This window comes from Dromiciops gliroides, chromosome 6, assembly GCF_019393635.1.
Source record: "Dromiciops gliroides isolate mDroGli1 chromosome 6, mDroGli1.pri, whole genome shotgun sequence".
Lineage (NCBI taxonomy): Eukaryota > Metazoa > Chordata > Mammalia > Microbiotheria > Microbiotheriidae > Dromiciops > Dromiciops gliroides.
This window is the reverse complement of record NC_057866.1, coordinates 49239851-49260314: the sequence shown is the minus strand read 5'-3', so window position 1 is coordinate 49260314 and position 20464 is coordinate 49239851. Positions and strand designations below refer to the sequence as shown.

General features: G+C 38.8%; 1 protein-coding gene across 1 annotated transcript in view; it reads left to right on the top strand.

Moving 5' to 3' along the window:
• SLC6A5 (solute carrier family 6 member 5) overlaps nucleotides 1–20464 on the top strand; it is a 70480-nt gene that overhangs the window by 21951 nt on the left and 28065 nt on the right. The window contains 3 exon segments of the mRNA XM_043973339.1: nucleotides 3019–3153; nucleotides 7689–7792; nucleotides 10093–10217. Of these exon segments, the coding sequence (XP_043829274.1) occupies nucleotides 3019–3153; nucleotides 7689–7792; nucleotides 10093–10217 (364 nt within the window).

Sequence of the window (20464 nt, the reverse complement as noted above, 5' to 3'; positions counted from 1 at the left end):
TATGACAATTTGGGTGAGAGTAGGAATATAATTAGTGTGTACTGACCAATTTCATAAACTGAAGGACTTCATTTACCTAGAAAGTACTGGCCTTGGTGGTGAAAAGGAAAATTTGAAAACTGACAGAAAATGGAAATTTCCAAAATCCCATTTGCCAAATTCTCATAAGTCAAAAGAATGCTAGACTTGCATCATGGAGGAACTAGATTCTTGGCTTTGCTCTGCTACTATCCTTCTGACCTTGGCAAAATTCCATACTCCTTTTGGCCCCTAGTTTCCTCATATGTAAAATACAAGAGTTTGGACTAGTTGATGGTAAAGGATCCTCTGTCTCTGCATCCTATGGTTTTTATCTAGGAGGGTATTTACCCACTTCTTCCCACCACCCTGGAATATGGTCAGAACTCTTGAGTTTTATGTAGTTTCTAAAATTATCTCATCAGGAGCCATAGTTAATGGAACTGTGCAGATAGGTGTTTTATTTCAGAGTAGTTAACTTGTGGCTCTGCATGTCTGGGAAGGATTTCCAAACGGGGATTAAGTATCAATTACTTAAATGGGATATATTTAAAAAAAGTGACAAATCACTATCCATCATCCTGGCCAAGGTTGCAAAGGCCTTAATCACAATGCAGTACCTGGGAGTAGAGGTGAATGACCTGCTTAACTTTGCAGGAATGTTTGGTGATTGAAATTCCATGAACAATGTCACTGCAAAATGATAGAGATGTATGAGTTTTTTCATCTTTGCTTGAGGATGAATCTGCTTCCTCTGTGAAGTCTTTAAGGAGATTGAGAATACTTGGTCACTATTCTGTGTAGAATAGCTCTACAATAAAGAACAAATGAATACTAACTTGGATTTAAAAAAATACCCAACATTTTTATTGATGTTCTTTGGTCTTAAAATGGTTATTTTCCAATATGCCCTCCAACATTCATCATTTTCCCATCACAAAGCAAAACATGGGATAGTTGAAAGGGTGTGAAATTTGTAGTTACAAGACCTTAGTTGAAATCTTGGTTCTATCATATATTATCTATTTGATGGTGACCTTGGATAAATCACATACCCTAACTGGCTCTCAGTTTTCTTGTCTGAAAGTGAGAAAGTTAGACTAGATGACCTTTAAGATCCTTTCTAGCTCTAAATCAATAATCCTAGAACCAATGGACAAAGTAACTACATTGTCTCTCTCAAATCCTGTCAAAATTTGCTCTCAGATCTGTCATTCATACCAAAGTATCATAAAGTATTATCTCCCCCAATGGGTAGAGATATAATTTGCATTTTAGCAGGTACATTCAGCAGGAACTGAAAGGGTTAAGTAGCAGTGATTGAATTTCAGGCTTCAGTTAGTAAGTCAGAGGTGACATTTTGGAAATGGTGCCTTTTTTATGGCCCCTGAGATGGGTGCTTATTCATTCTGTCTTTTGGAGAAGGTTGAAGTCTCTCCTCAAACTTCTCTTTTCTAGATCAAATCAACACATTTCTTAGGTTTTTGCCTTCCATCTCTTTAATTATTTTTGGTGCATCATTAACCCTTCTCTTCCCTATGTCCCTCTCAAGTTGTCTAGTCCTGAGTCAGGCACAGCACAATGGTGAATGGCTGATTGGAGATGGTATAGTGGGAAGATCATCTTATCACTTCTATCTGATTTGATCCTATTTATCCTTCCCAATAGCATGTCTGCTTTGAAATAAATAAATAAATAAAGTTCCCTGTTACTGCATTGCTGACTCATGGTCCATTTTCTGGATGTTATTTTTTTCTGCTGCACTTGGATATGATTGTGTTCTTCCCTAGCATATATTTATTAAGAAATCAGAATGAGACTGATAAACCATTGGCTGACTCTTAGTTACCAAAGCACTATCATTTTTTTCAATCAGATCGATGAAGAAAGATTCCTCTTTTTCACTATTTCACTACAAGAAAAAAGACCCCCTAGGTTTTTTTTGTGGAGCAATGGGGGTTAAGTGACTTGCCCAGGGTCACACAGCTAGCAAGTGTCAAGTGTCTGAGGCCAGTTTTGAACTCAGGTCTTCCTGAATACAGGGCCAGTGCTTTATCCACTGTGCCACCTAGCTGCCCCCCCCCCAGTTCTTAATAGCAAAAAAGTCCCAGATTTCCTAGACATGACTAATGAACCTACTGCCTCTTCTAAAAGCCATTGTAGAACCAATGCCTACTCATTTCTTTCTTCTTTCCTGCCTCTACTACCTTTTACACATCTATTTTTTGAACCCCAAACCTGTTGCCATTTAGAGTGCAGTGAGGATAAGTGAGAATGGAGAGTATCTATTGGAGAGTAGGCTGCATGTCTGATTTCCATAGATATTATGGGGGTGAGGTTCTTCTCTCTCCAGGTGGGCATTGCTCCCTCTAGTTATATCACTGTAGGTAGATACTCTGTTAGTGTGGTGACATGCCTCTTTTACATCCATGTCATTAGGATTACTGATAAACTAAACTATGTATTGAATGTCTTTAGCCTTTGACTGGATGTGCACAACAAAAATAAGTTTCCTCTCATGTTTAAACATTCCTGATTTCCAGCCTTCTGAATATAAGCAAAAATTCTTTCCTCTAGAACCAGAATTCGTTAATTTTTACTATCAGGGACCCCTTTGGCAAAGTGCTGAAGCCTGTGTACCCCTTCTCAAAAATGTTTTTAAATCCACAAAATAAAATCCATAGGATTACAAAGAAAGCCAAAGGTTAACCAATGCTTACATGTGTTTTTATTCCTATCCAAGTTCCCTGATACCCTTGAACCCTTGGGTTTGGCAAACCTCAAGTTAAATACCCCTGCTCTAGAACTTTTGAATAATCCAGGTCTCTCTCTTCTCTACAATATCAGTTCCAGCAGGACTTGGGAACAGTAGACCTGCTATCTTGACAGCATGTCCACCTACAGTAGATGGTTCTTGGAGGTTTCAATGCATGAGCTGTCATAGGAACCAATGTCTCAAACCATTTCCTTCAAAGTAAGACTGTTTCTTGGCCTTTCTAGGTGGTATACTTTACTGCTACATTCCCTTATGTCGTACTTGTGATCCTACTCATCCGAGGAGTTACCTTGCCAGGAGCTGGAGCAGGAATTTGGTACTTCATTACACCTAAGTGGGAGAAACTTACTGATGCTACAGTAAGCTTATTATTTCACTTATGATGTTCTAGTGAAAGGTGCTGTGGGGTCGTGGGTAATATACTGGGTTTGGAATTAGAAAGAGCTGGGTTCAGATCCTGATTCTGCCATTTACTTACCTTGTGATCCTGAGACACTTTGCCTAATCTGTAGGACTAATCTATTAAGTTATTGTATTGGATGGGGTGCTATCAGTGTTGGTGGAGGGTATAATTTAGTAGGGTAAATAATAAGCTATATGATTCAGTGTGTAACAGTGCTAGACATGGAGTCAGGAAGGCCTGAGTTAAAATCTGGCCTCAGACACTTACTAGCTATGTGACCCTGGACAAGTCACTTAATCCTGTTTGCCTCAGTTTCCTCATCTGTAAAATGAGCTGGAGAAGGAAATGACAAACCACTCCAGTATCTTTGACAAGAAAACTCCAAACAGGGTTGGGGAGAGTCAGACACAACTAAAAAAGGAAGGCAACAACAGAAGTGGTGATAATAATAGCACCTACCTCCCAGGGTTGTTGAAAGGATTAAATGAGATAAGTATAAGGCTTTGTAAATCTTAAGGTGCGATATAAAGGTTAGCTAGCTATTTAGACTTATTTATAATGTATGATGGGTTGGGTAGATGTATAGGAGGAACCAACTTAGTATCAGCTCATCAATATTGCTTTCCTTCCCATCGCAATCTGGGAAATCTCTTGGGGTTGGTCTGCTGAGTATACAATGGAATATGGACATCCCTTCTAGAGAGAAAGGATGGTTTCATTCCTTTCATTGTAACTTCAGAGTCTAGCATAGTACCTGGTACATAATTGGTGTTTAATTAATGTTGGTTGATTGATTATTTATATCTTTATGTAGTCCTGGAAATAGATGGGACATATACATTTAGGAAATTTTAATAAAAAAGGAATTTAAACAATAAAAGATCTATATTCAATGTTTTCCAGATTGCCTAGAATAGTTTTCCAAATCTCATGCCTCATATGTGGTCATGTGATAGTGTTAAAATGAAAAATGGAATTCCCTTGATGATATTCAGCCTATCTCATGATGTCAGTATGGTAATAATGATTATGTCTAGGAAGCCAAGTTACACAGGTTGGAAATTAACTGCACTCAGCAAGCCGTGAAGCAATTATATTTCCAAAGGGACCAGACACACTAATTACTCCCAGTGTTCCAAAGTGGGCACAAGATGCATAGTTGTTGTTTTTTTCTATCCCAACTTCTCTCATGCTACATCACTGTGTTCCTACTTTAAGAAACCCCAGTGTACAAAACCCAATGGTGCAAATAAAAAAAGAAAAAGAATAAAGAAAAAAAAAGAGAAAATATAAATGAGGGTTTAATTGTTTAAGTGACAGGAGTTTTCTTGCTTTGCAAAAGGATTAATCTAGGTTTCCTTTATACATAGTATTATATGGTACATGTGCCAGTGGTCCCACAGTAATGCAAGGGGAAACCACTGCTTTTGAATTGGAGGAAGTTGGGTTGAATCCTTGCTTGGTTACCTGTTTAACTCAGTCAAATCACCTTAATGATCATCTGCAGAATTAGAGGCTGTACTTCATGACCTTGGAGGCTTTTCTAGCTTTAGAGCTAAGTTCTTATGAGTCCTAGGGACCATAAGACAGATTATATAATATAAGATATAGTATAAATATATATAAATATATATATATATATATATATATATATATATATATTTAGAGTTTGCAGAAAACTGGGAAAGGATTTTTGAAAAAAGTATCTCTGATAAAGGATTCATTTCTCAAATATATAGAGAACTGAGTTAATTTATAAAAATTCAAGTAATTGAATTTATAAAAATTCAAGTAATTCTCCAATTGATAAATGGTCAAAGGATGTGAATAGGCAATTTTCAGACAAAGAAATCAAAGGTATCTATAGTCATATGAAAAAATGCTCTAAATCCCTATAGATCAGAGAAATGAAGACAGCACCTTTGGGTGTAAGCCTTGGTTGGCAGTTTTGCTTTGGCAGCTGACATGGGAGTGAATCACTCATGAACACTGCTCTCAGCCCAGTGGAAGCACTGCTGAAGTCGTGTTGTTCACAGGGAAGGCTGTGATTCACCATTGATCTGTCAGCAGGCACTATAGTGCCCATCACTATAGTTGATGGGTTGCTCTCATTGGTCTTGAATTTGGACTGGGCTTTTGCAGTGTTGGCATCTGGCAAGACTCCACAATCCAAAGGACACTGTCCCTATAGGTGTAGGTGACCACCTCCTACTGCTTCCTTTGTTGTGAATTTCTGGCACTCTGCCCAGGGTCAGGGGGTTCAGTCATTGAGTCAGGATAGGATTATCTTGTCCACGTCCCTGGAGACTGGGGTTTTATTGTGCAATGCCTCTGGCACCATCTTGTCATATTTAATAAGAAAGATGAGGCACTGGGCAAGTCACATTCTTACCCTGGTAGATGTGCCTCAGACTGCATTGATGTGCTAGAGATTGGTTTTCAGAGTAGAAAGGACAATCTATTCCCAAATTTCCCCTCTCTCTAATGAATGAGAAAGAATCTATTAAGAATTTACTATGGGGGCAGCTAGATGGCGCAGTGGTTAAAGCACCGGCCCTGGATTCAGGAGTACCTGAGTTCAAATCCGGCCTCAGACACTTGACACTTACTAGCTGTGTGACCCTGGGCAAGTCACTTAACCCCCATTGCCTGAAAAAAAAAAAGAATTTACTATGTAAAAAAATTACTATGTGCCAAACCCTATGTTAAATGTTAGGGATCCAAATACAAGACAGTCTCCACTCTCAAGAAACTTACGTTGAAATTGGGGGATAAAACATATATAGGAGGATTCAGCTGCAATGTGGATGGGAAGACCCAGTTGTCCTTAGGGCTCAGTGGTGCAGATGGCAAGACCTAGGGGTCTTTCAGCTACATTGGTCTCAGGTGAGATCCTGGAAGGATTGAAGCTGGTGACTCACTGCTCATCTAAGCAGGGTGGCTCTGCCATCTTGTTAGTCTAAGGGGCATGGTTAAGGAGTCTCTGATGTCATACCATCTTAGATTTGGAGTTGAAAGGGACTTGAAAGGTTATCTAGTCCAAACTCTTCATTTCACCTATGAGAAAATTGAGGTTTAGAGAGGCAAAATGACTCTGACCATCATTACTTCACATACCCTTGTCTGAGGTAGCACAATCTAAAACCCTATCTTCACTTGTGAACTGGTAAACAAACCAATGATTACAATGTGTATAAACATATGCTTATAGATATTAAAAACAACTTTATAAGCATGTTTTTGAAAAGATTATATGTATATATACACAATATATACAGACACATACATATCTATCTATCTACATCTACATCTACATCTATATCTATATCTATCTATATCCCCTCACACTTATGTCAGTTTACAGGTCTTACTTTGTTTTATGAGGGTGATTAAAGGCTAAACATGAAGGGGGCAAGATGTGTTATCAGTTACATTATGGTGAGATGGAGGATATAAAATAATCATTTAGCAAAGCTATAAGAAGAAAATACGGGGAAGATTTGTGATATCCTTAATTTGGGAGTCCCCTAGTATGGGTAACATCTACTTTCAATAATTTGCAACTAGTCTATAATTTGGTAGATAAATCTTGGGATTACTTTTTCATTCATTGAGTCATTCGTTTATTTATGGTGAGTAGGGGATTTTTACCCTAAGTCACACAGCTAGTATATGTCAGAGGCAGGATTTGAATCGTAGGTCTTCCTAACTCTAAGCCAGTGTCTTATCTACTATATGGTACAGTCTTCCTGCAAGGCAGAGATAAGGACAGTTGTTATCAAGGACCAAACTCTTCTAGTGAGACCATTGAGTAGAAAGGTAGCTGTGCAAGAAAGAAAGCGTTTATCTGTGTTGGATTCCATTATGTGGCATATTTGATGAATTTCTCTATCCCAGCAAAACAAAAATGGGAAGCTTATTTATGGAGTAACTGAAGAATAGAACTTTGTTTATTGAGTAGAGCTGTTGGGCTGAAATATATGCTCTCCCAGATGGTTTAGTCCAAGCCTTTATCTTAAGTTTTAAGCAGGAGAAATCTGTTAGGAATATCCCAGGTCAATAATTGCTTTTTCCTATACATTGGTTTATACATCTGTAGACAGATTTTTGTGATGTCTATGTATTTCTTCAAATAATAGGTAAATATATTAACTAAATTACTGGATTTCATCCTAGACCTTGGGAAAAACTTTTGGCAAGGAATTCTAACTTAGGTTCTTTATTATCAAGTGTTATCTGATATGAGTTAGTCTACTGGGAGTCATTCTCTGGGCAGAATTTAGTTACTATTCCCTGGATCAACTTCTGGCTCATTGAATTCATATTGTAAACCAATATATTTGACTCATTCATGTTTTGAGATAGTATACATGCTGAGCCTCTTGGTATAAATCCTTTGGGATTTTGTGAAACTGGGAAAATTCTCCTTTTTAATTCCACTGAAATTTGCCCCTAAAGTTAATCTGACATTTCCTTTCCCTTGTTTTGCAGGTATGGAAAGATGCTGCAACCCAGATTTTCTTCTCTTTATCTGCTGCATGGGGAGGTCTGATTACTCTTTCCTCTTACAACAAATTCCACAACAACTGCTACCGGTAGGTTGGAATCTGTCTATTGTTGAGGTGGCAGTGGAGAGATGAGGGGGTTGAGAGCATGGAGTCCTAGGATTGAAATAAGAGTTCTGGGGTCAGAGATGGTGAGTCTATCCCTGACTCTTTTTTTTTTTTTTCAGTGAGGCAATTGGGGTTAAGTGACTTGCCCAGGGTCACACAGCTAGTAAGTGTTAAGTGTCTGAGGTTGGATTTGAACTCAGGTCCTCCTGACTCCAGGGCCGGTACTCTATCCCCTGGGCCACCTAGCTGCCCCCTATCCCTGACTCTTAACCTGATTGAAGAGCCAGTGTCTTTCCTAGGGGCAGGGAGGGAGTCAGTGGTAGGTCAGGATTACTGTACTGTAAACTCCTGGGAGTTTTGTCCTACAAGGTCCCTTCTTTCCATTCCCACAGCAGTTATCCTGATGTAGGTCATTATAACCCTAGGCCTGGATTATTTCAATAACCTTTTGTTTTTATATCGGTCACTACCAGGTATACACACTGGTCCCCAACATGAGAATTCCCTTGTAACAAAGAAAAATAGTTAAGCCAAGTCAACATACATGGCTATATTTGATGGCTTTTTCAACATTCTATATATCCATAGTCCATCAACTCTCCAACCAAAAGAGGGAGGATTATTTTAGACTTCATTCAACACCATTTACTGTCAACCTATTATAGGTAGAGTTCTGTGCTAAGTGCTGTTCAGAAATACCAAGAAATATAGGACATGACCTTTACCCTTGAGGAGTTCATAGTATGGACAGGGAGAAAAGACCTGCCTGCCTGAAAAGTAGATGAGAATATCAGGCATTGCTGTCCATGAAAGATGCCAAATGAGTGGTATGGAGATTAAGACTTATCAGAGCTCAGAGGAAGAAATCACTATGGCCTGGGGTCTTTGTTAAAGTTTTCCTGAATGAGATGGGATTATTTCTAGACTTCCAAGAATGAGAAAAATTTCAGTAACTGAAAGGAATGGTTAGAACAGCCTAAGAAAGATTTGGAAAACAATCAGTAGATTCATCAAACAGGAGTGGAGATATTTATTTGGGGAGAAGAACAAAACATATTGGAGCTTTATTAAAGAAGGCTAGGTGGCACAAGGGCAGCTACGTGGTGCACCGACTCTGGAGTCAGGAGTACCTGAGTTCAAATCTGGCCTCAGACACTTAACACTTACTAGCTGTGTGACCTTGGGCAAGTCACTTAACCCCAATTGCCTCACTTAAAAAAAAAAGAAAAAAAAAGAAAAAAGAAGGCCTTCAATGCTTGGCCAAGGTGCTTGAGTGAATAATGCCATAATTACTTCTTTTTAAAAAAATTGATTTATTATCTTTTTATTTTTTTGGTGAGGAAAATGGGGTTAAGTGACTTGCCCAGGGTCACACAGCTAGTAAGTAAGTGTCTGAGGTCAAATTTGAACTCAGGTCTTCCTGAATCCAGGGCTGGTGCTCTATCCACTGCGCCACCTAGCTGCCCCCATAATTACTTCTTGACGAAAATTTGTAGGCACATGGAAAATGTAAAGGTATACAGGATCCCTGTTATTTTAGAAAAGACTTCCAGCTAGTTCAGGTTGGACAAACATGGTCACTTGGGGGAAACAGAGGGCTTCTATAAGGATGATGTTTGGGAAGTAGGTGGAATTTCCATTCAGCTCCTCCTACCTCCTCTCTTGGATTCTTCTTCTACCTTTCAGTACCCTGACCCCCTAATCTGAGGCTGGCTGTTCAGTTCCTAGTGCAGTGTTCCAACCAAACGTGCTGTCTCCAGCAGTCCTTATCTTCCAATCCTTTGCTGCCATCTCTTTTCCCCAAAGCTCTTCTGTTCTACATCCTCTCCCCTCAGGGTCCTGCTCTGCTCTCCTTTGATAAAGAAATCCTGGCACATGCCATAATGGGTGATAAAAGACTGCCCTGTTATCCACTCCAGGGGACACATTCATATTTAAACTGACTTTCCAGAGATAGTGTCTTGACACAAAGATACTGGGGCAGATTTTTGGGTTAGGATACTCTTGTGAACCCTTCAGATTACATGGTGGAATTGTATAGGGGTCCTGCCTATATGAGTAGGCTATAGAGAAGAAACCTATGTATGATAAAGATGGATTAATGTTCCATTGACCAATCAACTAAGGTTTTCAGGTGCTTACTATGCTAGTCACTGGGAATAAAGGTACAATGAATGGCATAATCCTTACCGACAAGTCTCAGCAGTAGTTTTGAAGCCATGGCTCAATGCCCACTCCCACATGGTAAATGTAACATGATTACTCTTGTCTTTTCTCTTCAGGGACACACTCATTGTCACCTGTACCAATAGCGCTACAAGCATCTTTGCGGGTTTTGTCATCTTCTCTGTTATTGGCTTCATGGCAAACGAGCGCAAAGTCAACATTGAGAATGTGGCTGACCAAGGTAATGTACACAACCCACATTGGGATAGTTCTTTAAGAATGACACCACGCGTGTTACTACAATAATTGAATCCTCACTGGATCATGGTCACCTCCATACACTGCCTGGTATTCAGGTCCTCAACATGTGATTGATTACTTTCAGGAATAGGGGGTGGGGACAAAGTGGATCAGACCCATGGATCAGACAGTGGAAACTGGATGACTTTTATTGATTTCCCTGGTGTTTTCCAAGTCCTAGAGATCTGCAGACTAGCAAAGGGGATACTTTGAAAGATTCTTTTCCTGTAGCACCATTCTTATTTTTCTTCATTAATTTCAAAACAGAGTAAATAAGTTGTGAGGTTTACTTTAGTAGAAGGGGAATTATTTATTAGACTAAATTGATGAGTATAAAAGCAATGTCAGACACAACCATTCAGGTAATGACTTTAGGACAGTTTTGTGGAACTCTAATAATAACATGAATGCAAATGCCTTACTTTTAGAAATTATTTTTATTTCCAAAGCACTTTTATGAATTTCATCTCAAACCTACACTTTGCAAAATATGTCTATAGTCTTTTCTTTTCTTTGATAGGACAGGAGGAGAGGAGGAGTTAGGGACAGGGGAGAGATAGTAGGGGGAATTTATGGTATGATAATAAGAACTCTGAATTCTGTCATTTGACCTCTCTGGGCCTCAGTTTCCTCTTTTATAAAAGGGTTGGATTAATGGTCTCTGAGATTCCTTTTGGCCTTCAGCTTCTATGATTATGATTGGATGAGAGATGTTCCTTTCTACACTGTGTCTCCAATATACCTACTACAGTGTCTTGCATCTTTTTTTGCAGTGAAGTCCTATAATTTAATCTTTGTGGGAAACTATCTCTACTGTGACACATCTGTAATTTATAGTCTTAAAAACTTGCATGGGACATTGAGAGAAGGGACTTTCCAGGGTCACATAGCTTGTATTTGTCAGAAGTATGTTTTGAATTCAGATCTTCCTGACTCCAGGACCTGTATTCTTTCTACCGTCCAAAGCTCTCTTTCCTTTTGTAATCAATTAATCTATGTTAGTAATTGACTAATGAGGGGTAGCTAGGTTGTGCAATGCATAGAGTGCCAGACTTGAAGTCAGGAAGACTCATCTTCCTGAGTTCAAGTCTGGTCTCAGACACTTACTAGCTCTGTGACCCTGGGTAAGTTACTTGGCCCTGTTTGCCTCAATTTCCTCATCTGTGAAATGAGCTGGAGAAGGAATTAGCAAACCACACCAGTATCTTTGCTAAGAAAACATCAAATGGGGTGAAAGAGTCAGACATGACTAAAACAACTGGACAACAACCAACTGACTAATGATCCTAAGGAGGTGGTTTACACCACGGGTGAAAGTTTAACAGACAAAATGAAGAGGCAGAGCATTTTGTTAGTGGTTTTCCTGCACTACTAGCACCTCATGCCCCCCCCCCCTTTTCCCCCAATCTGTCTTCACTAAAGTTGTTCATTCAAAAGTGTGCTTTAGCCAACACAAACCAGCCTGGAAAAACAGAACTGGGAAATGCTACAAATTAGGGCCTGATTAATTGTTTTGTTGGTTAACTTTTCTTAAGAAAGTTTCAGTGATGCATATCGAACTTAAAATTTTTGGTGGGTACATTTTTTCCCCTTGGAGAGATGGTTGTTAAATTTTTACTGGCACACCCCATTTGTGATCTAATAATAGGAATCATTATAACAGAGCTGAAGGGGTTTAGAGGTTACCTAGTCCAATTCATTCATTTTACATGGGAAAACTATAGTAGGGGAAGTGACTTCCCCAAGATCAAACAGGAAGCGAGTAGCTAACAAAGCCAGGATCTGAATTCAGGTCATTTAATAACAGACCCTTCAGTGTGAGTAATATCTACAAAAAGATGAAAGGAACCTGTATGAATATAGGAAGGATCCAAGGAATAATGAGTTAAATGTTTATAAGTATTCCAGTGACAGTGACCTATCAATCATAGCATATGGAATTGACTGAAGGTATTAAGGTACTTTTCTGGAGAAGCACCTGGGAAAGGCAGAAGGGAAGATATAGGAACTACTTTAAAAAAAAGGAAGAAAGGACGACTGGGAATGTTTACATCTGGACAAATCTTAAGATATAAATAGCTTAAGAAATTCTAATTAATAGCTAGAAAATCACAGGGCATTGTGAAAGAAACTACCAGGGTTCTTGGGCATTAATTCTGGGTCGTTTGGCTAATAGGGAGAGGAAAGATTAGATCAATGCTATTGGCTCCACAGTAAATAGAAAGAGAGGATTGAAGCTTTGTTCTCTAAAACATATAACAAAGATGGGTTGGAAGTAGGTGTTTAGCAAAAAAATTTATTAACCCCTGGACTGGATAACCAATGGAATGGAAAGAGAATGGATTTGGCATCTGTCTGGGCTGTTTGGGCTGTTACCCAGTCTGGAGGGAAGAATTCAGAGTTGGATTATACCAGAACACAAGTGACCAATGGGCTATGATGTAAGTTATATATATATATATATATATATATATTTTAGTGAGGCAATTGGGGTTAAGTGACTTGCCCAGGGTCACACAGCTAGTAAGTGTTAAGTGTCTGAGGCCAGATTTGAACTCAGGTACTCCTGACTCTAGGGCTGGTGCTCTATCCACTGTGCCACCTAGCTGCCCCAAGTTGTACTTTTTATCCTTTTATCAAGGAGGGAAATGAGGAGTAAATGGCCAGTCTTTGAAACTGAGGATGGGACTCTGCCTGATTTTCTGAGCTTTCTACATACACAGAACATGGTATTATAGGCTCTAAAGAGAGAATGAGACAGCCATAGGCAGGATTAGCTTCATGTGTAGGGGGCCCTTCCCTCATTTAACACTTGCTTGAGGCTCCCCAGAGACAAAGCAATGGGGAATATGGCCAGAAGTCTTTTGCTGTCATTCTTATAGACCTTTTGGAATAGCAAGCACATTTTTGCCATTGTTAGTGATAGATCTGGTTATGCTGACTGGATGGCACTGCTCCAAGTCGTGTTCAACTGGAATGGCTTGTCTGAGCCCAGCTCAGAGGGTACCCTCCTGGAACCAGGTTGATGGCAGGGCACTTCATGGCCAATACCCTGTTGAATGACACCTTCAGACTTTCCACTGCAGTTAGTAGTTCCCTATCAATTCAATAAGCATGAGCAGTACTGCGTGCTGGGAGAGAAGCAATATTTCAAGGACGTGGCAAGAATTGGGAAGCAGCAAGTTTGTATTTAAGAATGGAACACTTCCAGACCTTGCTCCATATCTTATTGGTTAAGAACACTCATTCAAAGTGCTGGTGTAGGATTGGCACTTAATAAAGGCTTATTGATTGATGTAATTGATTCAAGTTGGGACTTTAACTTATTAGAACCCAAGTCTTCTGACTCCCAACTCAGTGCTCAACACAATATCATCCTGTTTACTTCTCTTAAAAGTGAAAAAAAGTGGGCAGCTAGGTGGCACCGGCCCTGGATTCAGGAGGACCTGAGTTCAAATCCGGCCTCAGACACTTAACACTTACTAGCTGTGTGACTCTAGGCAAGTCACTTAACCCCAATTGCCTCACAAAAAAAGTGAAAAAAGACTAATGAAATAATTGTTCATATTTATTCATTGATAAAAGCATTTATTAAGAACCTATCAGGGCAGCTAGGTGGTACAGTGGATAAAGTACTAGCCCTGGATTCAGAAGGACCTGAGTTCAAATCTGGGCTCAGATATTTAACACTTACTAGCTGTGTGACCCTGGGCAAGTCACTTAACCCCAATTGCCTCACCAAAAAAAGAACCTATTATGTCTCAGGCACTGGACTAAGTGTGGGTGATACAGAAAAAAATGAAACAATCCCTACCCCCAAGGAGCTTATGTTCTAGTGGGGATGGTGGTGGTGACATTAACAGAACTAGATTGGAAGAAACCTTCCAAAGTTAGAGGATCTAAGACCATAGATATAGAGCTGGAACCTCAAAGGCATCTTATAGTCTTAGTTGCCTAGAGCACTGAGAGGTTAAAGGACTTCCCCAGGGTCATACAGCCAGTTCTAGGTCATCTTGGAAGTCCAAGGTTAGTTTACTATCATCTATATCATGTTTTCCCTTTTGGGCATAACTATAGTTTAAAAATCTCATCTTCTTGGGAAAAGCTATGGGCTTTCAAATTTAAGAACTGAAAACTTGGATTATAGAACTAGGATGTTTTAGTAAAGCCATGTGTTCTGGGGAGAAAGGACATCTATGGTGACTTGGAACCTAATGCTGAAAATCCTTATGTTTTTTTTGTGAAATGATAGAAATAGAGCTCGTTGAAGTAGGGTGCATGAATGAAGAGCTTTGGATAGCTCAAGTTCAAAGTGTTTGTTTTTCTCATTGCTGAACAATGAGAATGAATATTCACAGTGATGAACCTGAGGCCATACAAGAGCCTCAATCATCAGAGAAAGATTCAATTATGATCACTGGATTCTACTTACTAAGGCAGAAAAGAGGATTTGGACTTTGCAAAAAGATTTTCCAACCACAAAGCTGACATAAAAGTTTTCTTGGTTGTTCTCAGTGAAATCAATTCATGTAAATGATTTGAAAATGGCAAATTTTGGCTTGACATCAGGAAAAATTTCCTAAACTAGAGCTATCCCCAAATGGAATGGCTGACTTAAGGAAGCAGTGGCTTTTCCCTCATTGGAGGTCTTCAATGACCACTTGTCTGGGATATTGTCCAGGGGATTCATGGTGAAGTAGATAGCCCCTCCTACTTCTGAGATTTTGGAGCCTTCTATCAGCCTTGACTACCATCTTTTGGGCCATTCTTCCCACTTCTTGAACTCTGAACAATGGGTAAAGGAGGCATTTTATGATTGACTGGTTGACCACTGGGTCTTTACATTTCTGTCAACAAAACTCTGAACAGGCAAATTCTTCCCATTGTGGTTCCAGGTAGTGTTTACACTGTTTAAACCTACTGCTATTTTATAAGAACTTTTATTAACTTCATATCTCTTATTCATGTTATTAGTTGGTCACTTAATAACTTTTCTGAATCTCTGCTTCTAGGGAGTCTGTATTAGTTTCTTTGAATAAATGGGTAAAGTTTTAAAAAAATAAAGCAAGTGGTAAGTACCATAATTTATTTTTTTCACTTAATAATCTGAATACTTTGATAATTAGTATCATAGATTTAGATGTGAAAGGAACCTTGAGAAGCCATCCAGTATAACTCCTTCCTTTTACAAAGGAGGAAGTGATTACAAAGATTTGCCCATGTCTCCGGCAGTAAGTAGCAGAGCTGGAGTTGTATCCCAAGTCTTCTGACTTGGAAATCCAGGATCCTGATTGTTTTATCATAGTTCTTTGATCATGTTAGAGTGCTTACTCCCTTTGCCCTTGCTGATTGTAATTTACCACTGACTTTAAAAAAGTATATTTATTTTTAAAGTACTCAGGAATCATTTTTTTTTTAAATTTTTGCAGGGCAGTGAGGGTTAAGTGACTTGCCCAGGGTCACACAGCTAGGGTCAAGTGTTTGAGGCCGGATTTGAACTCAGGTCCTCCTGAATCCAGGGCCGGTGCTTTATCCACTGAGCCACCTAGCTGCCCCCTACCATTGACTTCTAATGTTTTGTGGTTCTTATCCATGTTCTTTCATATATTCTCCAAATGCACTGGTGGCTTACCTCTGAGTTTTTTTTTTTTAATATTTTGTGGCTATTGATGTACTACCTAGTCTGTCCATATATTACCTCTCAATCTGGCTACATGAATGGTTTGCATCATTTTCTGGTCACACACGTAATTTTATCTTTTTTCATGTAGAATGCTCAAGTATATGTAGTAATATGCTGTGATGTACCTTGACCCATCTTTCCATTGGGTCACCTGCAGTTTTGATTCTTCTAAGATGCAAAATGGCTCTTGGTCTTCTGCGATGTTCTGATTTCAGTCCACTAAAAGTAGAGTAATTAGGTATTTTCTGAGGTTATAGAAAGTAGCACAAAGCAGTAAAGTTGACCATGGGTCCCTTGGTATGAGAGATAACTGAGTCAGATCATCTTGATGAAACTGCAGGGCAGAGAGTAGATTAATGTGAAATGGAACATATCTAGGGCAGCTAGGTGGCACAGTGGATAAAGCATCAACTCTGGATTCAGGAGGACCTGAGTTCAAATCCGGCCTCAAATGCTTGACCCTTACTAGCTGTGTGACCCTGGGGAAGTCACTTAACCCTCATTAGCCTGTAAAAAAAGGAACATATTTGCTGGTGTTTTTGTAGCAGCTTGTTTTCATAATTGATGACAGTAGGACCACCACATTTGGACCTCAGTATTTAACATGCAGTATGACCAAGTGTAGAAGGCATTGAAGAGAATGAAGTAGGGAAGAGCAGCTTCATCTGACAAGATCCTAAGCCAATTGCTGCCAAAGATGGCAAAATTTTAAAGACACTGGGCATATTTTTCAAGAGATCTCAAAGAAAGAAATAGTTTGAGTGACTACTCAAACTGTTTTAATAGTTTAATCCTCTAAAGAAGGAAGTAAACAATCCACTTACCTGTAAAGGTCAAGAATAAATCTTTGAGAAGTTCAGTAAGGTATCTTTTTTCTAATACATGTAGAGGTAGATGGACTATGCCTTGGGGTATTCAGAACTTGGTGCTTGGCCTAGACCTGCAGTCTGCACATGGAGATTCTAATATCAAATCTGTTTACATTAAATCCCAATGAACCAAGTATTTGAGAGAAACTGGGGGCATTACAGTGCCTTTTCATCCCAGTTTTTCCCCTTTGCCAAGAAGCCCTTCACAAACAATATACAAATACAAATTCCATCTTTGAATTCAGAATGAGAATTATTTAGAAAAATGACCACTGTCCATTTATTCACACTCATTCATCACAAAATATTTTAAACTTCCTATTCTGTATAAGGCTCTTGGGAGGGATGCAAAGGTGGAGGCTCTCAGGTAAACTGAATAAGAAAATACACTATTAGCAAGGGGGTAGAGATATTTTTTAGATATTGTTTGACATCCTTCTAGGTGAGAGTCAAATCCTGGAAATGTAATTCCTCTGAGGCTGCATTAACTTCTCTAGGCCCCCTAGAGATTATTAATTCATGCTCTAGGGCACTAATAGTACCCCTTTTCGATTGTGGAGTCATTAGCACATAAGGAGCCAGTTGATCCATGGAACTTAATTATCCCTCCCTGAGAGTGAGTTCAATCCTGAGGGAAGCTCATCTTTGTTGCAGCAGAACGCTATTCCAGACAGGGTCCTAGAGAGCCTCCCTCCTTGGGAACTCATGCACTCTCAGGGAAGGGCTGTTTCTCTTTGGAAGAATTTGTCATTCTAGGTGCCTACATTTCCCCCAAAGGATGCTTCATCCACTGGGCAGAATTGAGTTGACCATTCTATGAACTTCCTATCCCAATAGAGTAGATGGGCAAACTTTTGTATAAGCAGACTAGCTTTTTAGGTGAACTGGGAAATGTATATGGTAGTATATCAATAATCTATGAATGGGGATCATAGGATTTTTAGTTGTAAGGTTACCTAACCATAGAGACATCCTCTGTTTCGATCCCTTTCTTCATCTTCCAGAGGAGCAAATTGAGGAAAGAATTTTTGAAACAAGTATCTCTGATAAAGGCTTAATTGCTCAAATATATAGAGAACTGAGTCAAATTTATAAAAATTCAAATCATTCTCCAGTTGATAAATGGTCAAAGGACAGGCAGTTTTCAGACAAAGAAATCAAAGTGATCTTTGTCATATGAAAAATGCTCTAAACCACGATTGCTCAGATAAATGCAAATTAAAACAGCTCTGAGGTATTACCTCACACCTATCAGCAGAAAATATAAAAAAAAGGAAATGTGGGAAAACTGGGATGCTAATCCACTGTTTGTGGAGCTGTGAGCTGATCCAACCATTCTGGAAAGCAATTTGGAACTATGCTCAAAGGGCTATAAAACTGTGCATACCCTTTGATCCAGCAATACCACTGCTTGGATTAGATCCTAAAGACATCCCTCCAAAGTGAAAAAGACCTATTTGTACAGAAATATTTATAGCAGTTCTTTTTGTGGTGGCTAAGAATTGGAAATCAAAGGAATGCCCATCAAATGGGAATGGCTAAATAAACTGAGTTATATGATGGTGATGGAATATTATCGTACTATAAGAAATGACAAGCAAGTTGATTTCAGAAAGGTCTGGAAAGACTTATATGAACTGAAGTATAGTGAAGTAAGCAGAACCAGGAGACCATTGTGCACAGTGACAGCAGTATTGTTTCATGAAGAACTGTGAATGACTTAATTACTTTCAGCAATGAAATGGTCCAAGATAATCCCAAAGGACTAATTATGAAATATACTATCCACCTCCAAAAAAAGAACTGATAATGATTGAACAAAGACTTAAGCATGCTGTTTTCACTTTCTTTCTTTTGTTTGAGTTTTCTCGTACAAAATGACTAACATGGTAATGTTTTACATAAATGCACATGTCTAACCGGTATCTGATTGCTTACTGCCTTAAGGAGGGAGGGAATGGAGGGATAGAATTCGGAACTCAAAACTTTAAATTAAAATATTTATTATTTTAAAAGCTTTTTTTGAGTTCCAAATTTTTCTTTCTTCCCCCTCCCTAAAAATGACAAGCAATTTGAGGGATCCAAGATTCTTCAGGATTCAATGCTATGGACCCTTCTCCTACAAACCACCCCTTGACTTATTTTTTTAAAAATCTTATTTCTGTTGGTATTTTTTATTTTATGTAATCTTCATTTCTGAATGTCTCTCTTCTTCTCTTAACCAGCACATCCCAAAGAATAAATCAGAAAGAGGAAAAAAGTAGTTCAACAAAAGCAATCAAACTCATCAACTGTGTTTGATTGCATATCACCATGAGTCATAGCTAGTATTTATACACTTGTACATAGTATTTTAAGGTTTGTAAAACATTTTACATATTTTATTTCATTTGATCTTCATTAGAATTCTATGAGATAATTGCTTTAATTATCCTCATTTGACACATGAAGAAGGTGAGACTCATGTCTCACTCATGAGAGCTCATGGTTATATGACTTTCCCAAGGTCCATCTTGCATCTGAGGCAAGATTTGAACTCAGGTCTTCCTAGCTCTAAGCCCAATAGTCTCCATTATACCACCTAGCTGTCCTATGTTGGTTGGAGTCAGATTGTGAAAGGTGCCTCACATTTCCAGAATATAGTTTAGCTGTGCATTTATAAGATTATAGATTTAGAAATGGAAGGTCTCTCAAAGGCTACCAGTTTTAACCCTATCATTTTAGAACTGAGGAAAGATACAATGGAGATACAAAGATACATGGAGAGATACAATGACTTGCCCAGGGTCACATAGTAAGCAGCACCAGGGGCAAAATTGGAACAAATATCTTCCTGACATCCTAGTCCAACACTCTACCCGCTGAGCCACCTAGCTGCCTCATTTCTTCAGTTTATGCAGTACTTTGCACTTCAGTTCTCCAATTTCACAAAGAAGGAAGGAAAGAACATTTTGTAAGTTTTTCTCTGGCTTATTGAGTTTCACCAATCCATCTTTTTTCAAAACTTTTTAAAACACTCTTTAAAAAAGTGAAAGCTGAAATTATAGGTCCAGTCCCTATTCTCTTAAATAAACACAGCCTCATTAATGATATTTGCATAGCACCTAGATCAGTAAATTTTTTTTTGAATTGATGAAAACAGGATTCATCTTGGAGACAATGGGCTAAATTAATTTGGGGAATTCCATGTAAAGTGACTTGGTAAAATTCTATTTAGTTTCAAATCCTAAATGACATCCAGCCTTCTGGGGAAGAGGCATTTCTGCTCAAGATAACATTTTTCTGGAATCTTATCCTGGAAAACTGGTACAAATAGATTCCCCCTCCTCTATTCCTACCACCTTAATTCTGATATCTACTTTTATAAGAGAAAAGCAAACCAAGTACCAGGGGTTTATTTCAAACTGCTAGGTTTATTGTAACCACTAAGAGATTCCATAGGGTCCATATGCCTCCATTACAGGTTTCTATGACCTTTGTCCTGTATGGCAATGTCATGTTCAGAACCTATGACCCTGGGCCATTGGACCTACTTCCCTCATCAAACAATGGATCAAATATATTTTGCATAGAGTCCTTTATATTCTCTCAGTGATGCTCTCTTTGACTGAGAATCATGGAGCTGTGACCTTAGAA